This window comes from Camellia sinensis, chromosome 13 (assembly GCF_055761805.1).
Source record: "Camellia sinensis isolate YWXY chromosome 13, ASM5576180v1, whole genome shotgun sequence".
Lineage (NCBI taxonomy): Eukaryota > Viridiplantae > Streptophyta > Magnoliopsida > Ericales > Theaceae > Camellia > Camellia sinensis.
This window is the reverse complement of record NC_138973.1, coordinates 15,883,428-15,902,404: the sequence shown is the minus strand read 5'-3', so window position 1 is coordinate 15,902,404 and position 18,977 is coordinate 15,883,428. Positions and strand designations below refer to the sequence as shown.

General features: G+C 34.6%; 1 protein-coding gene across 15 annotated transcripts; it reads left to right on the top strand.

Moving 5' to 3' along the window:
* The first annotated feature begins 126 nt into the window (after positions 1-126).
* On the top strand, positions 127-17,619 carry LOC145805995 (uncharacterized). 15 transcript variants are annotated; one of them, XR_014348391.1, is made up of 9 exons: positions 127-546; positions 4,257-4,292; positions 4,470-5,182; positions 6,182-6,297; positions 6,557-11,617; positions 13,543-13,599; positions 14,602-14,717; positions 16,546-16,963; positions 17,163-17,619. XR_014348391.1 is itself a non-coding variant. In XM_082901600.1 (9 exons), the coding sequence occupies exons 1-6, from the start codon at positions 471-473 to the stop codon at positions 14,668-14,670; spliced, it is 408 nt and encodes a 135-aa protein (XP_082757726.1). In that variant the 5' UTR covers positions 155-470; the 3' UTR covers positions 14,671-14,717; positions 15,547-15,670; positions 16,546-16,963; positions 17,163-17,619. The 15 variants fall into 15 exon arrangements, 9 of the variants coding, with proteins under 9 accessions (XP_082757726.1, XP_082757725.1, XP_082757731.1 ...); XR_014348388.1 differs by having other exon boundaries at positions 128-546; positions 5,131-5,182; XM_082901600.1 differs by lacking the exon at positions 6,182-6,297 and adding an exon at positions 15,547-15,670 and having other exon boundaries at positions 155-546; positions 5,131-5,182; positions 6,557-6,674.
* Positions 17,620-18,977: the final 1,358 nt, after the last annotated feature.

Sequence of the window (18,977 nt, the reverse complement as noted above, 5' to 3'; positions counted from 1 at the left end):
CAACCATAAAAATAAAATATAACAATAAATCCATAAACATATTTGTATCATATATTTCAATAAACATATGAATTAAGTAGCAGTTTACGAAAAATTGGAAGGAAAAAAAAAGAGGGGGAGAATAGTGCTATAAATGATTGGTTTGATTAGGGTTGCCCAAAAATTAATTTTCTGTGTCAATACGTGATTTCTCTCCCTCTCTCTCTCTCTCTCCATCTCTCTCTCTCTCTCTCTCTCGCATCCTCTCTCTGTGTTCTCTCAATTGATCGTTCCTTCAATTAATCAATCAAACCATCGAATGGTGGAGGAGAGTTTCAAATACGTGATTCTGATTGGTGACATCTCCACTGTGGATATCTTTCAATTAATCTATTGATTTTCTACTTCACATTGTTTTTGCTTTGTTAACCCCGGTTCAATTCGTTCTCTCTCTCTTTCCTTTCTCTCCATCGACATCTGTGAACCTGTGAATGAAGATCAATCGAACACGACGCCATCAATCGCCTCCTTCTCGTCCATTTCGATCTCTCCTCTCTCATTCACTAGGTAACTAATTCGTACTTCCAGAGAGAGAAATGAGATAACAATTTCATATTTGATCGAACATTGGTTTGGAGGAAATTGAAACCCTTAGATTTGTCTGAAATTGTTGTGTTTTGTTGCTTTGTTTCTATATTGATTCACTAATAAGATCTAGGATTGTATTTTTTTTTTTTTTTTTGATTTCATTGATTCACAAATTGAAATTCATTGATTCATTGATAAGATAGCAAATTTTATTTATTTATTTTTTTGAATTTCTCTGCATTCTCCATTCCATTGCTAGGTCTGTCTATCTTGATTTTTCTTGGTTGCTTCTTATTTGTTATTGTAGTGTAGTGTGAATTTTTGTGTGTATGCTCATCTTTTGTTATATGATTTGAATTTGTGTTACTGTTAGCTACATATTACTTTGAATCAATTTTTCCAAACTTTCGTTGAGAACTCATGCCTGCAGAACTCAGCAGGGCCAAGCAAAATTTAGCGAATGTATACAGAGCCTTGATTTAGGGCCATCCTTTGAATTAACGACTTCTTAGTTTGTCGTCTATTGGCTACTACCACTTTTAGAATGAATGCACACGTTAGCATCCTAACAGTGAATTGGAATGAGCATTCATTCTATTTAACTTTCTATTTCATTTTCACTCTCATTCCATTTCATCATACCAAACATAAATGAGAGAACAAAGAAAAAATAAATAAATAATCTAAATATGCCAAAATGACATTTGCACCAATAGAGCAACATGGTCATAATTGTAACAACCCCGACCCATGATTAACACTAATCCATGTTTAAGTATGCCAAATAAGTAATTAAGAAGAAATCTTGAGTCAATTATATATGCATTGCATTATTTTGTGCTTATATCTGTTTGACGTAGAAAGATCTATTCATGTTTAAGTTTTGATTTGCGAATTGAAAGCCTTATCAGTATCCGACTCAGAAATTGACTTGATTTATGTGTTAATTAGGATTTATAGGATTTTATGGTAAGTTTAATTAAAAGTCAATTTGGAACGATTAAATTAGAATAAATAATGCTAATTAATTTAGCTTAAGTTATTTACATGTATGCCATTGAGTGGGCTTTTAGAAGACCATTTTACACCTTATACATGTTTTGACACCATCAATTTCCATCTTCTTGCACAAAACGTGAGAGGGAAAGAGAGTAGGGAGATTTGGTCCAAGACTTGAGAATTTGAGCTCAAACCAAAAGAAGTGCTAGGAATTGTTGTCAATTGAAGAAAATTTGAGGATCTCAACTTCAACTATTGTAGATTCAAGCCTCTAGGTAAGAGACTAAACTCTTAATTGAGTAATTGAATTAGATTCTACAAGATCACTAGTGGATTAAGTGAATTCATGAGGGAATTGCATTAGAATTGAGAAGAATTAGGCCATACTATGCATGCATGTTCATTTCTTCACAAATTGAGCATGATTTCAAAGAATTCTTTCATGCACGTGTTCATCTCACTTATATTTTGGGAATTCATCATGTTTTCTATCAAGTTGCCAAGTTTGATCATGTTTTGAAGAGGTTGGGTTTAAGAAAATTCATGCATGTTGTGTTCTTGAAACATTTATAAAGTTTATGTTGGAATTTTGTACAATTGGCATACTTTTGGGCCTTGATTTCATGAAATGATCTTTAAACCATGATATTTTGTGAGTTTCTAAATGTTTTCCAGAATTTTGGCCCAAGAGGATGAGTTTTGGGGTGTTGAATTCATGTTTTGAAGCTTGGGAGCAAATCTGGAAAACCCAGAATTTTGTTTCCACGCTCGAGTGAAGGATCCTACGCTCGAGCGACCGTCCTTATTTTCATGCTTCCTCTCAAGCGACAAAGGGCTGGCTCGAGCGTAAATTGCAAACTCTCAGAAATTTTCGTGTGTAGAAGTACGCTCGAGCGACAAAACTTGCGCTCGAGCGACAAAACTTGCGCTCGAGCGAGGACCTGTGTCTCAAGCTCAAGCGAGCGTCGAGCGGAGATTTCATCCAACCAAAACTTTTTCACATTTTGCAGACCGCTCGAGCGAAGGAGTCTACGCTAGAGCGACCATTCACATTTGGCATGTCCGCTCGAGTGAAAAAAGCCACGCTCGAGCGAGACCCCTGTTTTAACAAAAATTTGGCTGTGTTTCAAGTACATTTTTGCATCCTCATTCCATCCTAGACATTCCTAGGCTATGATTAAGACTCCATAATGAGATTAAAGGTTAGAAACACACTAAGAGCACTAAAATAAGTTGTGTTCAATCCAAACGGGTGTATTCAACGTACGTATCTATCATGATATGTAGGTTATGCACCTCAAGACAAGTGAACTGCCCACTTTGCCATCTAATTGGAGCTACCAATTATCTGTGAGTAATAACTCTGTAAAGTTATGTTGACTTTAATTATTTTCTGATGATATAAAATGATCAGTTTTCTGGAAGGCTATGTTTTGTATGAATGAATGATTGTCCAATTTTCTTTGAAACGTAATTGTGGTATCCTTAGCAAAGGCCCTTGCCCAGGGGACATAATACTGTGGCTTATGGTCATGAGGCCCTAGCCCGGGGGTTTATATCGTGGCCTAGGCCCTCGCCTGGGGGAAAGAATACCGTGGCCCAGGCCCTCGCCTAGGGGAAACAATACCGTGGCCAACGTATAAGATATGCTATCTGGTATCGGAGGTTACTTCATGGAACTTAATAAGCTTGACCCAAGAGATATGTTTGTGCTAATGGATGTACCACTCATGATTTGAATATGGACAAGATTATGATTCAGCTCTGTTATCTGATTATGATTCTGTTTGCTACGAGATTTGAGTTATGTTATGGGCATCATTCATTAAAGTCTTTACTCTGTTATTATTCACTGGGCTGTAGCTCCCTATTTATATTATGTATGTAGGTGAGCAGGCACGTGACCAGGCCCAGAGTTGACGGCCTATGTGCCCTTTTGTCAGCCAACCTTTGTGCTTCCGGAGGAGGTTCCGAAGGAAGTCAAGATTTGTAGCTGTTTTTGTATAATCATGTTAGACTTTGTTTGTTGTTAAGTTTTGGACAAGATGTCTGTTAATACACTACTAGAAGTGATATGTAAAGGTTATGTTTCTCAACATCACTCATATGTTGATTAAAATTTTTAATGATGCGTATCTTGTACGTCTTCACGGCTCAATGGACTGTATATATATATATATTGTATATTTGCTTCCGCAGTCCCTAACTTTATGTTAATCAATCAAGAGGCCTTTGGTAATCCAATGATTACTAGCCGGTTACGATACTAAACCCATGGGAGCGGGTTTGGGTCGTGACAATAATGAAGCATATTTTTCACTTCCTGCCTTAAATGTCATCCTAACCAAATGGAGGGTTTCACCGTTCCTTGACTATAAACTTATATATCTGTGCGTGTTTAATTATGCATAAATACCTTTTGGGAGACACTATTTCCTGTTTTGACTTTTGCCAATTCTAACAGCATGACTTTACAAGATTTTGTTACTATTACAATACATGTGAAGTTAGTCGTTTATGTTGACATTTCTATTTTTTGCTTTATGTTATGGAAATATATTGTGAAAGGATGCTTTTTTTTGTTTTTGAAGATATTACTTACAATTATCTTCATTTGGACCTGTACCTCTCCTGCAAAGTCATCATCAGTATTAGTTCTAGTTAATTATTTATTTGTTACTCTTTCTCAGGCCTGGAGGATGGCATCCCATTTGGACCAGTAGAAGGTACTTTGCTACGAATTGACTTATCATTCATTTCAGTACATTTGGTATTTTTAATTTATTTTTTTGTCAAGTTAAAAGTGCAAATCTCATTTATTTTTTTAGCTTCAAAATGATTTTTTTTCTCCTCCTGGTGAAAAACAACTTTGCAAGGGTATTTAATTTTTTCTCTCTCTTAAGCCATTAATAGGCTTAACAGTGTGCTTTAGTTCACAAACCACATGTGGGTTGTGTGCTTATTTCCAAATGACAAAACCGCAAGCTGGTAATATGAAAATTTCCCTCGAGCTAAATTCAAATTGTTTTAGATTGAGTTATATCTGATGCTATTTTTCCTCTTTGCACTGCACTTTGATAGCTTTGCTGATAATGATTGCATAATTAGTGTCAAGTTTACACCTTGTGTTGTCAAAATATCTAGCTAAATTCAGTCATTTTTTTGGGGACTTCTTATCAGGTACTAACCTTGTGTTTCAAGAGGTTTTCTCCATTTTACTGCTCAATTTGTAGAGTGCATTGCATGTATTAATTTTCAGTTCTGGAGTTAATTGAGTTCCAAAATTAAATTTCTCAATATTTGGAGGGAAAAATATGATTTTGATAGTGTTCGGTATTAGGCTCTCAAATATGAATGAAATGCAGATTTAAGTATAGATTAGGCTCTCTTCTTTCTCTTGCCCTCATCTGTGTGTGTGTGTGTGTGTATATATATATAATATAATTTAAATGCCTATCTTTATGCTATGTATTGAGATAAAAAGAGTCAAAATCATCTCTAGTGTAAATAATATTGTTATAATTTAATTGCTTGTCTTTATACTATGTATTCTTCTCATCCTAGGGTTTACAATCTTGAATCTCCTCCTAGGGTTTGCCCTTTGCGATTTCAAGCGGTAAATTCTCTCTCTGATCTTGAAGTTCATATTTAATTATAAATTTTTTGTGAGAGATTTGAATTTGAATCCATGTGCTCATTTGATTTGAATTTGAATATGAATATGAATTTATGTTGTCAAATCGTGAAATTCAATCTGTGATGCTATGATGTTGAACTTGAGTGATTGCTTCCTCATGAATTTACTTGAGTTATTGTGTGCTTGTGATCTCTTAGTTTATATTGAAGGCTTTGTTTAGTATATAGGGAAGGTTAATCCTCAATACTACTCAAGAAGACCCACAACCATTGCAGTAGTAGAAAAAAAATCAGATTTACATGTGTTTTCCCCCCTAAATATTTAGTCTAACGGAAATCAACCTACTTCAATTATTTTCCTTTTTTGTTTTTTGAAACGTTACAGAGGTATTATTGTATATATACACTGCAAGGTTGTTATAAGGTAGTGTTAAACTTGTGATATGCTTCACAGTAGCCACATGTTAGCTACAGGTTAAGACAGTTGCAGTCAAAGTCAGTGAGGAAGCTACTTACGGCCTAAGGTCTCCAAAATTCATCCAATAACCCTCTATTTTGGAGTATTTCTATAATGTATATGACATGGTCCCTAAATTTTTCCGAAATTCTTTTGGTTTTCCTATATTTCAGGAGTATTTTTACAGTGTATATGGGATGACTGTTCACATATTAATATTATATAATAGCATCATCGTGTACTTTGGCACCAAAATATATATATATATATATATAATATGTAAAAGCATTTTTTTTTTCAAATATAAAAATCATAGAGGTATTTTTTTTTCATTCTTTGAGGTATTTCTTTTTAAATAAAGCAGCTACTGTGAAAATAATATAACAAAAATGAGGATCAAGGTAAGTTATAGTTTCCTAATCAATTAGCTGCTACCTAAGCAATGCAGCTCTCCTCCAAGGAGCCTACTTCTTTACCTCTCCATTTCCCAAATGACCATTTGGATGTTGTCATTTGTGGCAGATTATACTCCAATGGGTGTGAATGATCTAAACATCACTTTGGATAAAGTTATGCCAATGAACCTTATGTAGTAATGCCATTTTATTCAGATATTCTCACCCATTTGGGTTCACCAGGTAAGTTCAAACCAAATCTAGCCAGCCTTATCAGATTGTTTTTGGGTAGCTTTTGCCACTATATAAAATTAATTATCACAATTTCATATGGTTACCACCAAATTTTGGGTAGCTTTTGTCAATTTTGAATTTGTTAAGTGATGCAGATTGCATAAAATTGTTATGACTCTACCACTATTATATATTTTCCAAAAAAATTCATAAGTTTGTAAGCTTCGAAGAAGAGATTTCCTCTTAAGATGGATTTATTTTTTTGCAGATTGTTGAGTTTGCCCTGGCTTTGTAGGAAGCTGGGTGCTTTTCTGTTGTTCTGGAATGTGTGCTTGCATCTGTTGCTGCTGCTGCTGCAACATCTGCTCTTCGAATCCCTACAATTGGTATTGGGACAAGGCCTTTTTGTATTGGCCAAGTTAATTGATTCTTTAGCTCTCTCTACTACTCTTAATAATGAATTAGACTTGACTGACTTGTGTTGTGTATAATCTTTTTGCTTTTATTTGTACATATAATTTGCTATCTGATATTGTAATTTGGTTTTCAAGTACTAAAGTGGGTATTTTAATGATATCATGTGTTCATATATTGAGTTTACTCATGTAATGAACTTTGAATTTGCTTCTCTCTCTCTCTCTCTATATATATATATATATATTAAAAATAACTTTCTACGGCATACAAAATTATGTCCTGAAAAGTGTAATAATTTATGACATGTAAGAAATTGCCATAAAAGATTATATAAGACATACAAAGTATGCCAGAAATATATTAAAAATAACCTGTTACGGCGCACAAAATTATGTCGTAAAAAGTGTAATGATTTATGACATGAAAGAAAAATGTCGTAAAAGATTATACACGGCATACATAGTATGTCATAAATATATTAAAAATAACTTTTTACGGCATTCAAAATTATGTCATGGAAAGTATGATGATTTATGACATGACAAAAATGTCATAAAAAATTATCTATGGCATACAAAGTATGTCATTAATGTTTAATTTATTACTTTTTATAACTTTGCTTGCATGTCGTAAATGACGTTTGACTTTTCACAGCATGTCATATAACGGCATTTGTGTGCATGTCGTAAAAGAGTTTTTACGGCATGCATTGCAAGCCGTAAAAATTCAATTTTATTGTAGTGCATTTATTTTGAAAAATATTCCGTATATATTATTTATAAAAAAAATTAAATTGAATCGATAATCGTAATTTTTTCATTGGGTAAATTACACTTTGCACCCCTGCATTTTATACAAAATCTCACCTTAGTCCCTAGACATCAAATTGTGACACTTAACCCCTTGCACTTTTGGTCAAGTGTCACATTGGCCCTTCTGTTAATAGTGAGGCTAACAGAAGTTATCCTTTAAGGAGCTTAAGTGTCACAAATTTTGATGTGTAGAGACTAAAGTGAGATTTTAGTAAAGTGCAGGGGTGCAAAGCATAATTTATCCTCACATGTTTTTCATGTGACTAACAATGAGACTAATAGAAGAGCCAAAGTGACACTTAACCAAAAGTGACACTACAATAAAATGCAAAATATTCTAAGTATAGAATCATGCGAGAGCAGTTAAAAGAAGATCAAGACAGAATTCATGGTGATTGACACGCCCTCGCCATACAATATCGTCTTGGGAAGGCCATGGTTGCATGCAATAGGGGCAGTTCCCTCAACATTGCAGGAACTACTGCGGTTCCCAACAAAACATGGGATTGAAGAAGTCAGAGGGGATCAACCGCAGGCGGAGAATTGCTCCATGGCAGCAATAAAATCCACCTGCGGCATTCGAGAACCAAAGAAGGCAGAGATTGAAAACGAGGACATAGAGGTCCTAGATGATGTCGGCAAGGAGCCAGTCGAGAAGAGTGAAGAGGCACTGAGGAAAATCCTCGTTCAGGAGGGGGATGGTCAAGAACGCTTCTTTCTTATCGGCTCGGGCTTAGCCGAAGAAGAAAACAGAAAATTGGAAACTTTTCTGAGAGCAAATATAGAGGTATTCGCTTGGACACCTTATGAAATGCCTGGCATTGACCCCGAGGTCACATGCCACAAATCGAACGTCGACAGGTTGGCCAAACATGTAATCCAAACGAGCAAGAGGGCCAACGTTGATGCACGTTGAGGCAGTAGAGAAAAAAGTAGATAGACTTCTGGAGCACAGGGCCATCCGAGAAGTCAATTACCCGACAGGGCTATCAAATACAGTGGAAGAAGGAATGATAATCAAGGAGCAAGGAATGTTAACATCGGCCAACAAACAGACGTTTTTCAGAAGCAAAAAAGGTGACAGATGCAAAGAAAACAAAAGTACAAAGATGAAGACCCTAAGAACTAGGGACTAAGGCAAGAACGTCGGACTAATCTACTTTAACGGTTGACGATGGTTCAGCATTGGCAGTCAGCTAGAAGAGCTTCTCTACCATTATCTCGGCAACAATTTCAAGAAGGGACGTGGTTCTAAGACTATACAGAAAACAGAAACGAAGGCAAGAATCTGGAAATACAACAAGAAAAACAAGAAGAGAAAAATCAGAGTCAAGAAGACGACAAAGTTCAAGAAGAAAGCCAAGTGCACAGGCACTAAGTAAGTATATAAAGAACAAGAAAGTAATGACCCAGACACGATGCTAGCAACATAAAGCGGATATGACAAGAATAACACTAGGCATTTAAACAATTCAAAACTTGAAAACAGACGAAAATAAAAGGCAACAGATTGCAAGTAAACAGAATCAGAAGAGTTATGAAAGATTGAGCTTAATAGCAAGTAAAGAGTTTATGAACCTACAAAGTGAAATGAACGTCGACATAAAAATCACCGGAGTCAAATAGATGACTGGAAATCGGGAACTCACTAGAGAGTGTGAGTGGAGCAGTTGCAAAGCTCTTGGAGTTTACGAATTAATGGAACCAGAACCTCGGTTAGGAGGTGCGATTTCCAGTAGCCTGGAAGGCATGAATCTTGATACTTGACACAAGTGGACAGTAAAATCCAGGGAACTTTGAGGTCGGCGAGTTTGATCTCGGACAGAGGGGCACAAATGAACGAACAGTGTAGGTTCCATCACCTCAAAATGCTGAGGTAATAGAACCTAGGGGACAGTTGTGGGGATATATTTTCTGAGTACCAACACGTGGCAAGGTGACGCCGACGTGTCAGCCAAGGTGCCACGTGTCCTGATCATGACGCCGAGGTGATCTCGGTAAGGCCGAGGTTATCTTTGAAGATATCGGAATCCGAGATAAGTGGATAAGGGACAAGAGTCCTAGAATGAAAAGGGAACTCAACCTGGATGAGGGACAAGAGTCCTAGATTGGGAGAAGATTTCAGTTTGGGTAAAGATGAGACTCTTAGAGAGTTTATCCTAATCTTACTGGGAGTCCAAGATTAGCAGTAATCCTGAGTCCATAGAAGTTAGGCTTCTATTGAGACTAGGTTTATGTTGACTATAAAAGAGAGGCACCTCCATGGGTCTAAGGTATGCTTTTGATACTCAAGCTTGTGAGTTTAGTACTTGATTATCTTTGAGAGATATACTGACTTGATCGTCGGAGTGTCCCCGGGTGGTTGAACAACCGCGGGATTCTTATATTTCTGTTGCAGGTCAGTCAGGTGCCATCTATTCTGCCGGTGCTCTCCAGCTGATTACTAAGTGGGCAGTGTGGTCAGAAAATTACCTATACAACTACAAACGCATAAACGTATGCTTTTAAAATTTAAGCTAAATAGGTGAAAACAAACGGATCTGCAATTGCATAAATCATAATTCAAAGCAAAAACTGGTGACCACCAACCATATTGTTCCTCTCAAAAGTAAGCACTACAAATTCACTGCTTTCTTAAATTTTTCAAACCTTTCATTAGATCTATTTTTTCACGTTTACGTAGGCAAAGCAATTTGTTTCGTCTCCACCCTTATTCTAGGGAAGTTATTTGGGAGCCTTGGCATGGACAGATGATGCTCACGAGTCCGATGATTAGTGGAAAGAGTCCTGTGATTAGTGGAAGGATAGAGTTTAGTGGGTGTATTGTTTGGTGCCTCTGCACCACCTAATAACTTTTTCTTATTCCATCATATCTCCTAAGGTATATAATTTGGTTCTTGGAGTTATAATTTAAATAATTTAATACTTTCACTTTAGGTCTTGTTTTAATTTGATCCCTCTATTTAATTTTAGTAAATGTTTTCAATGTGTACATTTTAAGAGACTGACAAATGTCTTAAATTTTTTAATTTCAACCTACAACTTGAACAAAAAGACTAAACTAAAATTAGATTCAAACCACAAGGATCAAATTGTTCAATTTGAAACAATAAGAACCAAAGTGAAATTTAGATCAAACCATAAGGGTTAAAAATATAATTAACTCCAAAAAAATGATTCCTACCTTGTTTTCATCTTGTCAGATCCAATTGTATTAATTAAATACTTTTTGTAACTATATATATAAATATATATAATTTAACTAGTCGAATGTAATAAAAGCAAAACATCAAAATATTTATATACGTCTTATGTTTTCATCTCTTTATTACGCATTTTTAATCTTTTGAACTCTTTTTGTTTTTGTTTGATAAAAAAGACAAAATATATTAATAAGTGAAGAAAATTACATTCTATGCATTACATAGATGAAAGCTTGGCCAAGAATGTTTCATTAATGAAAAATATTATCCAAATGAGGATGGTTAGAAATCCATAATTTAAATTTTCAAATTTATTTGCAATAATATGATAAGAAAATTAAATTTTAAATAATTAAATTTATGATAGAAAAGGGAGCTTTAGCTATGGAACTTTTTGCGACGGTTTAAAATTGTGGCAAAAAGCAAGTATTTGCGACGGCAAAATGAAGCCGTAGCGAAACTTTTTGCGACGGATTGATTTCTGTCGCAAATGCTTCACATTTGAGACGGATAAAATAATTCGTCGCCAATAGTATTTGTTGGGACAGAAAATGACTGTCGCTGATAAAAAAGGAAGAAGGCGTTATCATTAGCGATGGAAACAAATTATCCGTCGCAAAAGGATCCATCAGTTGTAACAGATAATAAACCGTGGCAAAAAAACTAATTAAAAAGATATAGTTTTATGTTTTTTTGTGCATCTGTCTGTCCATCCCAAATAATACGAGCCCTAACTCCGTCTATTTCATTCTTACGCTATATCTCTTCCTCCCATTGGCATCACCTCACTCCGCCATCCTCCCACCGGTGTCACCCCACTCCGCCATCCTCTGACGCCGTCATCTTCCCACCGACGATCATTCAAGAAGAAAGTACAGCAACGCCCGATCAGTATCTGTTTCTCTCTCTCTCTCTCTCTCTCTCTCTCTCTCTCTCTCTATTTATGAAAAGCTCATATAGATTTCTGTATTTTTTCTGTTTGATTTAGTTTGATCTCTCTCTCTCTCTATCTTTTTTTATTGGTAAAGGGCAAAATGTTTAGATATATATATATATATATATATATGTGTGTGTGTGTGTGTGTGTGTGTGTGAAATGAAAAAAAGTTAGTGTTAATTAAGTTTTATAGAAGAAATAGAAATGACAAATCAATCTCATCATCCTCTTCTTTTTCTAATTATGTTTGTAAATTATCAAAGAAGTATATATATGTATGAAGGGATCATTATAATTTTGTTTTTGTGTTTAGTTAATGTCTGATTCTTTACAGTTTTTGTTTATATTGCTTCTTCCTCCTTAGTTTACTTTTGTTCATTTCATGCATCATTGGTGTGGTTTGTAAGAGAGAGTTTCATCTCAAAACTGGACACAATCTTTTCATGGGAGGTTTTATTTTTTTGTGAATTTTACATCCATACGAGACGAGATAATTATATTTGATTTTATGATTAATTTTTATGCAAATAAAAAAAATTAATCCTGATTTTGACCTTATGTTAATCTTTTACAAAATTTTAGGAAACAAATAACTAATCACATTTTTTTTTTTTATTCCAATTAGTAATAGAGGAATAAGAGAGGAGAAGGTGCATTCACAACAATAAAACTCGAACTTAGACATTATGTCTAGTACACTTCATCTAATATCTATTAGGTTAATCTCTTGATATTAATCACTTGATATTTTTGTCTACACAAAAAAAAATTCTCATGCTTGATTTTGTTTATTTGAGAGACATAATAATATATTAAACTAAGTCAATCTAATTTAAGTGCCAAATAAATATTCCAGACAAGAAAATCTATTGTAACAGAATTTTTTCATAAAAAAGTGTATTCAATGGGGGATATTATTCATTGTAGACTCACAATAAAACATAGCAAATAGTTTAGCAAAGTGGGGTCATATAGATAGAGAGATTAAAAATCTTTTGAATTGCAATGCTAAGATCCAGTTTTGGTGTTTTAGTCTTACTACATGTATATTATATACATACAAAGAGATTTAACAAATCTAATCCCTGCATTTTACTTTTTATGCCTGCTTATGTTAAGCTTAAAGAACTAATGAATGATAAAGAGAAGTTTTTCTCCACCTGACAATTTTTTGCTACATCTGTTGATTATGCAATTTGAGGTGAAAATTTCAGAGAGAGATAGAGAAAGAGAGTGATGGACTTTGGTTCAAGTCCCACCCAAGGAGGTAGAGGCTTCTTAGGCAACGAAACTTGACACACACGACGAACTAAGCACAAACGACTTGTAGCGACGACAAATCATGTCTAAGAACTAGGCACAAACCACAATGATCTAGTTTTTAATTTTCAAAGTTAGCAAATAGTTCGGGGTGTGACAATCATGGTTCTACATTGACATTTTCCCTTTTTCTTTGTGATAGGCATTTTGCATTGAAGTATTTTCTCCACGTATATAGTTCAATGTTTAACTCTCTGTGTTTTCTCGTATTTTCAGGAAGATATATTTTTACATTTTATTAATTTCTCTTTAACTCTTTGATATGATAAGATAGTTAATGCAAAAAGTCTTTTGTAATCATCCATTGATGCATATCTCTCTCCTTAATTTTGTTGAGTGATATCTCAAATGGTTTCTTTAGAAGCGGTTTTTTTGATCCAATGGAATAGATCATATTAGTTTTTAAAAATTACATATTTTCCATTAAGTTTTCTTTGATTGAATAAAAGATCATGTTACTGCACTGTTGTAGGGTTCTGTTAAGTATTACTGCCAATTATTTTTATCAGTTAAATATATGTGCAATTTTGATTGTGGTGGCTAAAACTATGCCTCTTTAAATGCAGAGTGGGAAGTCTGCAGCTATCTATGCTTGTGCAAAAGAAGATTTTCATGTTATTGAGGTACTGATAAATTGGTGATATCCTCGTTATTGGACCATTTTGCTCGTTATCTTTTTGAAAATTAAAGGCACATGCAACTTGAGTGATGGCCCTACCATCTGTCCAATCCACATAGAAACTTCTGAATGTGCAATTTATCATTCGATCAGATGCAATTTTCTTTTCCCGAAGTGATTTAAAATCAAGCCTATTCTTTTTCTATAATTTTATCTAAATAAAATGCATGGATAAATTAGAAGCTTAATAGTCACAGTATGAAATATATAAACTACTGTTCAATTTTATGAAGTTTTCTAGTGAAGAAAATCTGGATGGTCATCCCTTTGGCAACTCTTTTGTCTACATGGAGGCATAGAAACGAGTGTGTTTTCAATGGATCTCAACCAGACTTTGAAGCTTTATGTGAAATTGTGAAAGTTAGAGTAGCTTTGTGGGTCAAGGCCTCGCCATTACCTGTGAACGTTTCTGTGAATGATCTGGTTTACAATCTGCAGCAGGTCAAGTTTTGTCTCAGGAATGGTGGTTAAGTGTGTATCTGTTTTGAGTGTTTATCTGTTTTGCATCAGGAATGGTGGCTGAGCTAGTGTATAGGCTAAGCTAGTGTATGGTCTGGTTACTGAGGATAGTGCACGATCTGGTTTGTGCTGTCAGAGGTTTTTGTGTATGTTCTGGTTTACAATGCAGTTTGAGTGGTTCCTGTTTCGGTGTTTGATCTGTGCTGTTCTGTTTCTGTGAGTGATCTGTTATCTGTTTCTGTGAATGTCCTGGATTACAAACTGGATTGAGCTATTGCTGATCTTTTGCTTCTGGAATGGTGGCACATTGGTCTTGCCTTTGCTGGTTGAGTGGTTCTTTGCGTTGCCCTGTTCCTTTGGGATTGGTTATCTGTTTTGCTGTTTTGTTATCTGTTTAGTGCTGAGCTTGGTTGTTATCGGTTTTGCTGTTCTTGGTTGTTGCTTGCTTTTGGAATACCTCTTCTAATCACACTTATTGTTTGTGTAGTTTCTCTGTGCAATAAAGTGTATGCTCAGGAGATTGAAGATGACAAAGCTATTGACCATCATGAATTGATCGATGAAGAAAATCTTCAGTTAAATTCTGCGATTGCTGGGAGAATGGTAAGGAGAAATTATAATATTCAACTTTATTGCATATTAGGATAGCTGTCCAATAACTGTTATTCTTTTCAAAAAGCTTGTCATTTTATGATATCTAATACAGTACACTATTTGCTGCATGTTCTTTTATCTCATGCCATTTTTTGGTGCTATTTTGTGTGGAGAACTTTCCTCTCACATTCCAGGTTCAGGAAAAATAGCATGAAGTTCATTGAGTAGTAGTCAATTGCAAATGATATTCTCTATTTGCAGTTTGTTTCACTTAGTGAAACTATTATAGTGGTTTTGGAGGGAAGTGCTAACATGATAGGAGTTGATTGAATGCTAAGAACTGCTTCAAATGGTAACAATGCGCCAATTGTAAAATATGTGTGTGTGTGTGTGTGTGTGTGTGTGTGTGTGTGTTTTTCCTTTTTTTTTAAAAAAAAAAAATTTAGCTTTTGAAATTGAGATTTTGAACATACATGTCAATTAATAGCCTCTTCTTACGGAGGCTTTCAATGTTCTAATGTCTTTCCATACTGTTAACAATCTCTTTTCTTTCTTTAGTCAGATTGGCATATTGAGAGCCATTCTCTTATTTTCTTAGTTTTCTCATGGATTCCGTCGGAGTCATTATTTCCTTCTATCAACTGAAGTTGGAGAGTTTTGCAGAATATGAACTTTGGTGGCCAGATGGGCCTATGTAGATTGCCAAATTGGTTTACTGATAAATTAGAAGAGATAATTAGATTGAAAAATACTCAGCGGTTTATTTCTTGTTTTTGCTACTCGAACTGTTCCCCATATTTCGAAAGTCTGACAATGTATTCCTAGAATGTTACTATAGTTTTGTGCGACAAATGATGGTTGATTGCAAGAATCTACACCACCGACCTGTGCATCAAACTTGGAGACAATTTTTAGCGAGTCAAATGAAGTTCACAGTGAACCAGAGATCAACATTGATGCACGTACAGTTCAGAATTTTTCTGTTTATGCTATCTTGGGAATTGTTTTTTTTTTATATCTTTAGTTACAGATTTGTCACTAGAGCATGTGTACTTTTTGACATGAAGATGAAGTTTTTTGAGAAATTTTGTTTTGAGTGTCGCTTCATTCCTCCTAAAAAAGGTGGAAATGAAAATGCTGAAGTCACTGGTTCATGTTTCCAGAAAATGGTCTGTATGTATCTAACGTAATTTATCTGTTTCTTTCTTTTGGTTTTGAATACAATATTGATCAGCTAAAGCTCCCCATAACTCAAAATTTCCTTCACTAAAAGGCACTTTAAAGAGATTGGGTTCACATATTTAAAAAATTACAACATCCTTGACTAGTGCGAAAATTGTAAGATGAGCAAAACAAAGAAGCAACACATTTTGTTTTGGAAGATCATCAAAAAGCAATTACTAGACCCCCAATGCCTGCATTGCATTCAAACTCATTTCATTTGTTGCCTGCACACCAGTTTAATTCTTTATCACTTACATTCCCAACTTATTTAATGTGTCACTTGAATGAATAATGATGAAATTTTTGCTTGATCCATGATGAGTTCTTTGTTGGAGATAGGAGTATAAATCTTTGCATGTGTTCGTAAAGAACGTCAAACAACATAGATTTTTCTTATTGGATTATGTTTTTATAAAATATTTCAAGCACATGTCTTAGCTTTGGAAATATAAACCATCTTCTGCATATGACAGTGCAAAGCAGAAGATTCACGTTCAGTTTTGAATTGGTCTGCTTTTGGGAGCTAATGACAGTGATGATAACAGCAGAAGCTCTAGTGAATATCAAACTTGCAATGTCTCAGATTTCTACATTTCTGACATGATTGCTGCAGGCTTACCCATTGAAGGCAACTCAATTTATGATGACATCACAAAAAGCTAGTTGCTTGCTTGATTACAAATGTGATGAGCCAACTACGTTTTTTGATGTGGCTGAGGAATACATGAAACTGCTTTTCCTTGAGGATACCATGGAGGCAGGTGGCAATCATGATGGCAGAACATGTGAGGACACCATTATAGATTCAGATGATTCAAGCTTGTATCTTGCAATCCATCAATTGAGATCCTGCAATGAGGAACCTGATGTGAATCCCTACTCAGATTCAGATCAATTAGAGTGCTTTGATCCACACAAGTTTATCAGAAATCTACCTGACCTACTAGATGTGGCGCCAAATTTTCAGCCCACTACATTGCTAAATGAATGACATAAAATGAAGTCCATTACCCTAGTACTGGATTTGGATGGTAAGAAAATTGAACTCCTTTGATCTGTTTACTATTAATCTTGATATTATTTCATTTTATCTTATCTAGTTTATTTCTTGGTTATGTCAGTATAATATTTATGATCCACACCTATAGTGAACTTTCAACTTCGGGTGTACTTGTATTTCTACGAATCATTTTAAAGAATTTTTACATAAGTTTATGCTTCCAAATGTAGGTCACACTAGCTTTCATTTGTGCATAAACACTTGTCCACTCTACGTTGGAACATTGTGAAGATGCGGATTTTAGCTTTCCAGTCTTTTTCAACGTGAAAGAGCACAGAGTCTATGTAAAACAGAGGCCTTACCTTCAAATGTTCCTGGAGAGGGTTGCTGAGATGTTTGAAATTATGGTGTTCACAGCCAGTCAAAGCATCTATGCAAAACAGCTTCTGGATATACTGGATCCAGATAGAAAACTTATCTCTCATCGAGCTTATCGTGAATCATGCATTTTTTCAGATGGACTTTACACCAAGGAAGTAACAGTTTTGGGTGTTAGCCTTGCAAAAATTGCTATAATTGACAATTCTCCTTGGGTAGATTTCCTGCCCATTGACTTTCACGTATCCTTTGTAAAGAATATTTGGTTGATAATTGTTACAAGTTAAATATATACCTATGATTTTGTGAGTGTGAATGTGAATGTGGATATGTTTGGATACGGATGTGGATGCGGATGTATTTTATTTTAAAAATATTAATAATTTATACCGGGAATGAATTAATAAAATATATATTGATTTTATGAAAATAATTTTATTGTGACAATAATAAATCATTCTTAATGTAATCATCATTTCCTTATATTTTATTAGCGACGAGTTAATCTGTCGCATATATATCGTAGTTCAAATTTTTCGCGACGGTTTAAATTGTCACAAATATGAGACGTTTTAAATCGTTGCTAATAATACTTTTTGTGACGGTTTAAATTGTCGTAAATATGATATTAATTTAATTATACTTTTTTTGTGACGTTTTAGACCGTCGTTAATAATACTTTTTGCAACGTCAAACACCGTCGTTAAAAAAGTTTTGGCGACAGTAACCAACATCGTCACTAAAAGTGAAGTTTTGTTTCCCTTTTTCTGTGTCAGGTTAAACCGTCGCAAAAACTATTGATTAGCCGTCGCTACACGGTTGTGACGGTTTGTAACCGTCGTAAATACTTTTTGTCACGCCTCCTTCTGCCACCCCTCATTTCTTGTGGCCACTCTGTCGCAAAAAGTCTTTTGTGACGCTATGTGAACCTTTTGCGACCGTTAAGACCGTCGCAAAAGCTCCGAATTAAAAATTAATAGATAATTTATCTTGTTATTTTAAGTAAAATTACGATTTTTTTATTTTTATTTTTTGGAATCTCAAAATCTTTTTCCCATATGATTTAAGTTGGCACAACGTATTCTATTCGGTCAATCATTTACGACAGCTAAGGCAAAAGACAACAAAATAGAGAACCTCACACAACTAACATGAAGTTGTCAAAGAACCGAAAAAAAAAAAAAAAAGTCCTCACCGGCACCTGAAAACAGGGTCCCATTCACAGGAGCAATTAGAAACATTTAGGATAAATTTCACTTTTGCACCTCTAAATTTTATATTTAATTTAATTTAATTTAATTTTACCTTTTCATTTTTAATTATTTTAATTAATTCCTCAAAGTTCGAGACAATTTGTAATAGATTTCATTTGTACGATAATATTTTGAAAATTAACCAAGAACAATTACATGATAGTATTAATTACACTTGACTACTTTATACTTATATTAAAATTTTACTTTAATTTTTGGCACTCTTGTACTTTCACCAAACTTTGATTTTGGTCTTTCTGCTTTAATATTCTTTAAGTCAAATTTTGAAACAAAATTATACGACTGACCCAATTGTAACTTGCCTCAAAATTTAGGATTTGATTGTGAAAATTAAGGCCCCTTTTGTTTTGGGATTAAATAGACGGGAGGGGATTAGGATGGAGGTGGAGTTAT

Coding starts and splice junctions, on each gene's coding strand:
- LOC145805995 (XM_082901597.1), top strand. CDS start 471: ATGAAGATCAATCGAACACGACGCCATCAATCGCCTCCTTCTCGTCCA. Junction 547..4,256: donor TCTCCTCTCTCATTCACTAG/GTAACTAATTCG, acceptor ACTCTTTCTCAG/GCCTGGAGGATGGCATCCCA. Junction 6,675..13,542: donor TCTTCGAATCCCTACAATTG/GTATTGGGACAA, acceptor CTTTAAATGCAG/AGTGGGAAGTCTGCAGCTAT.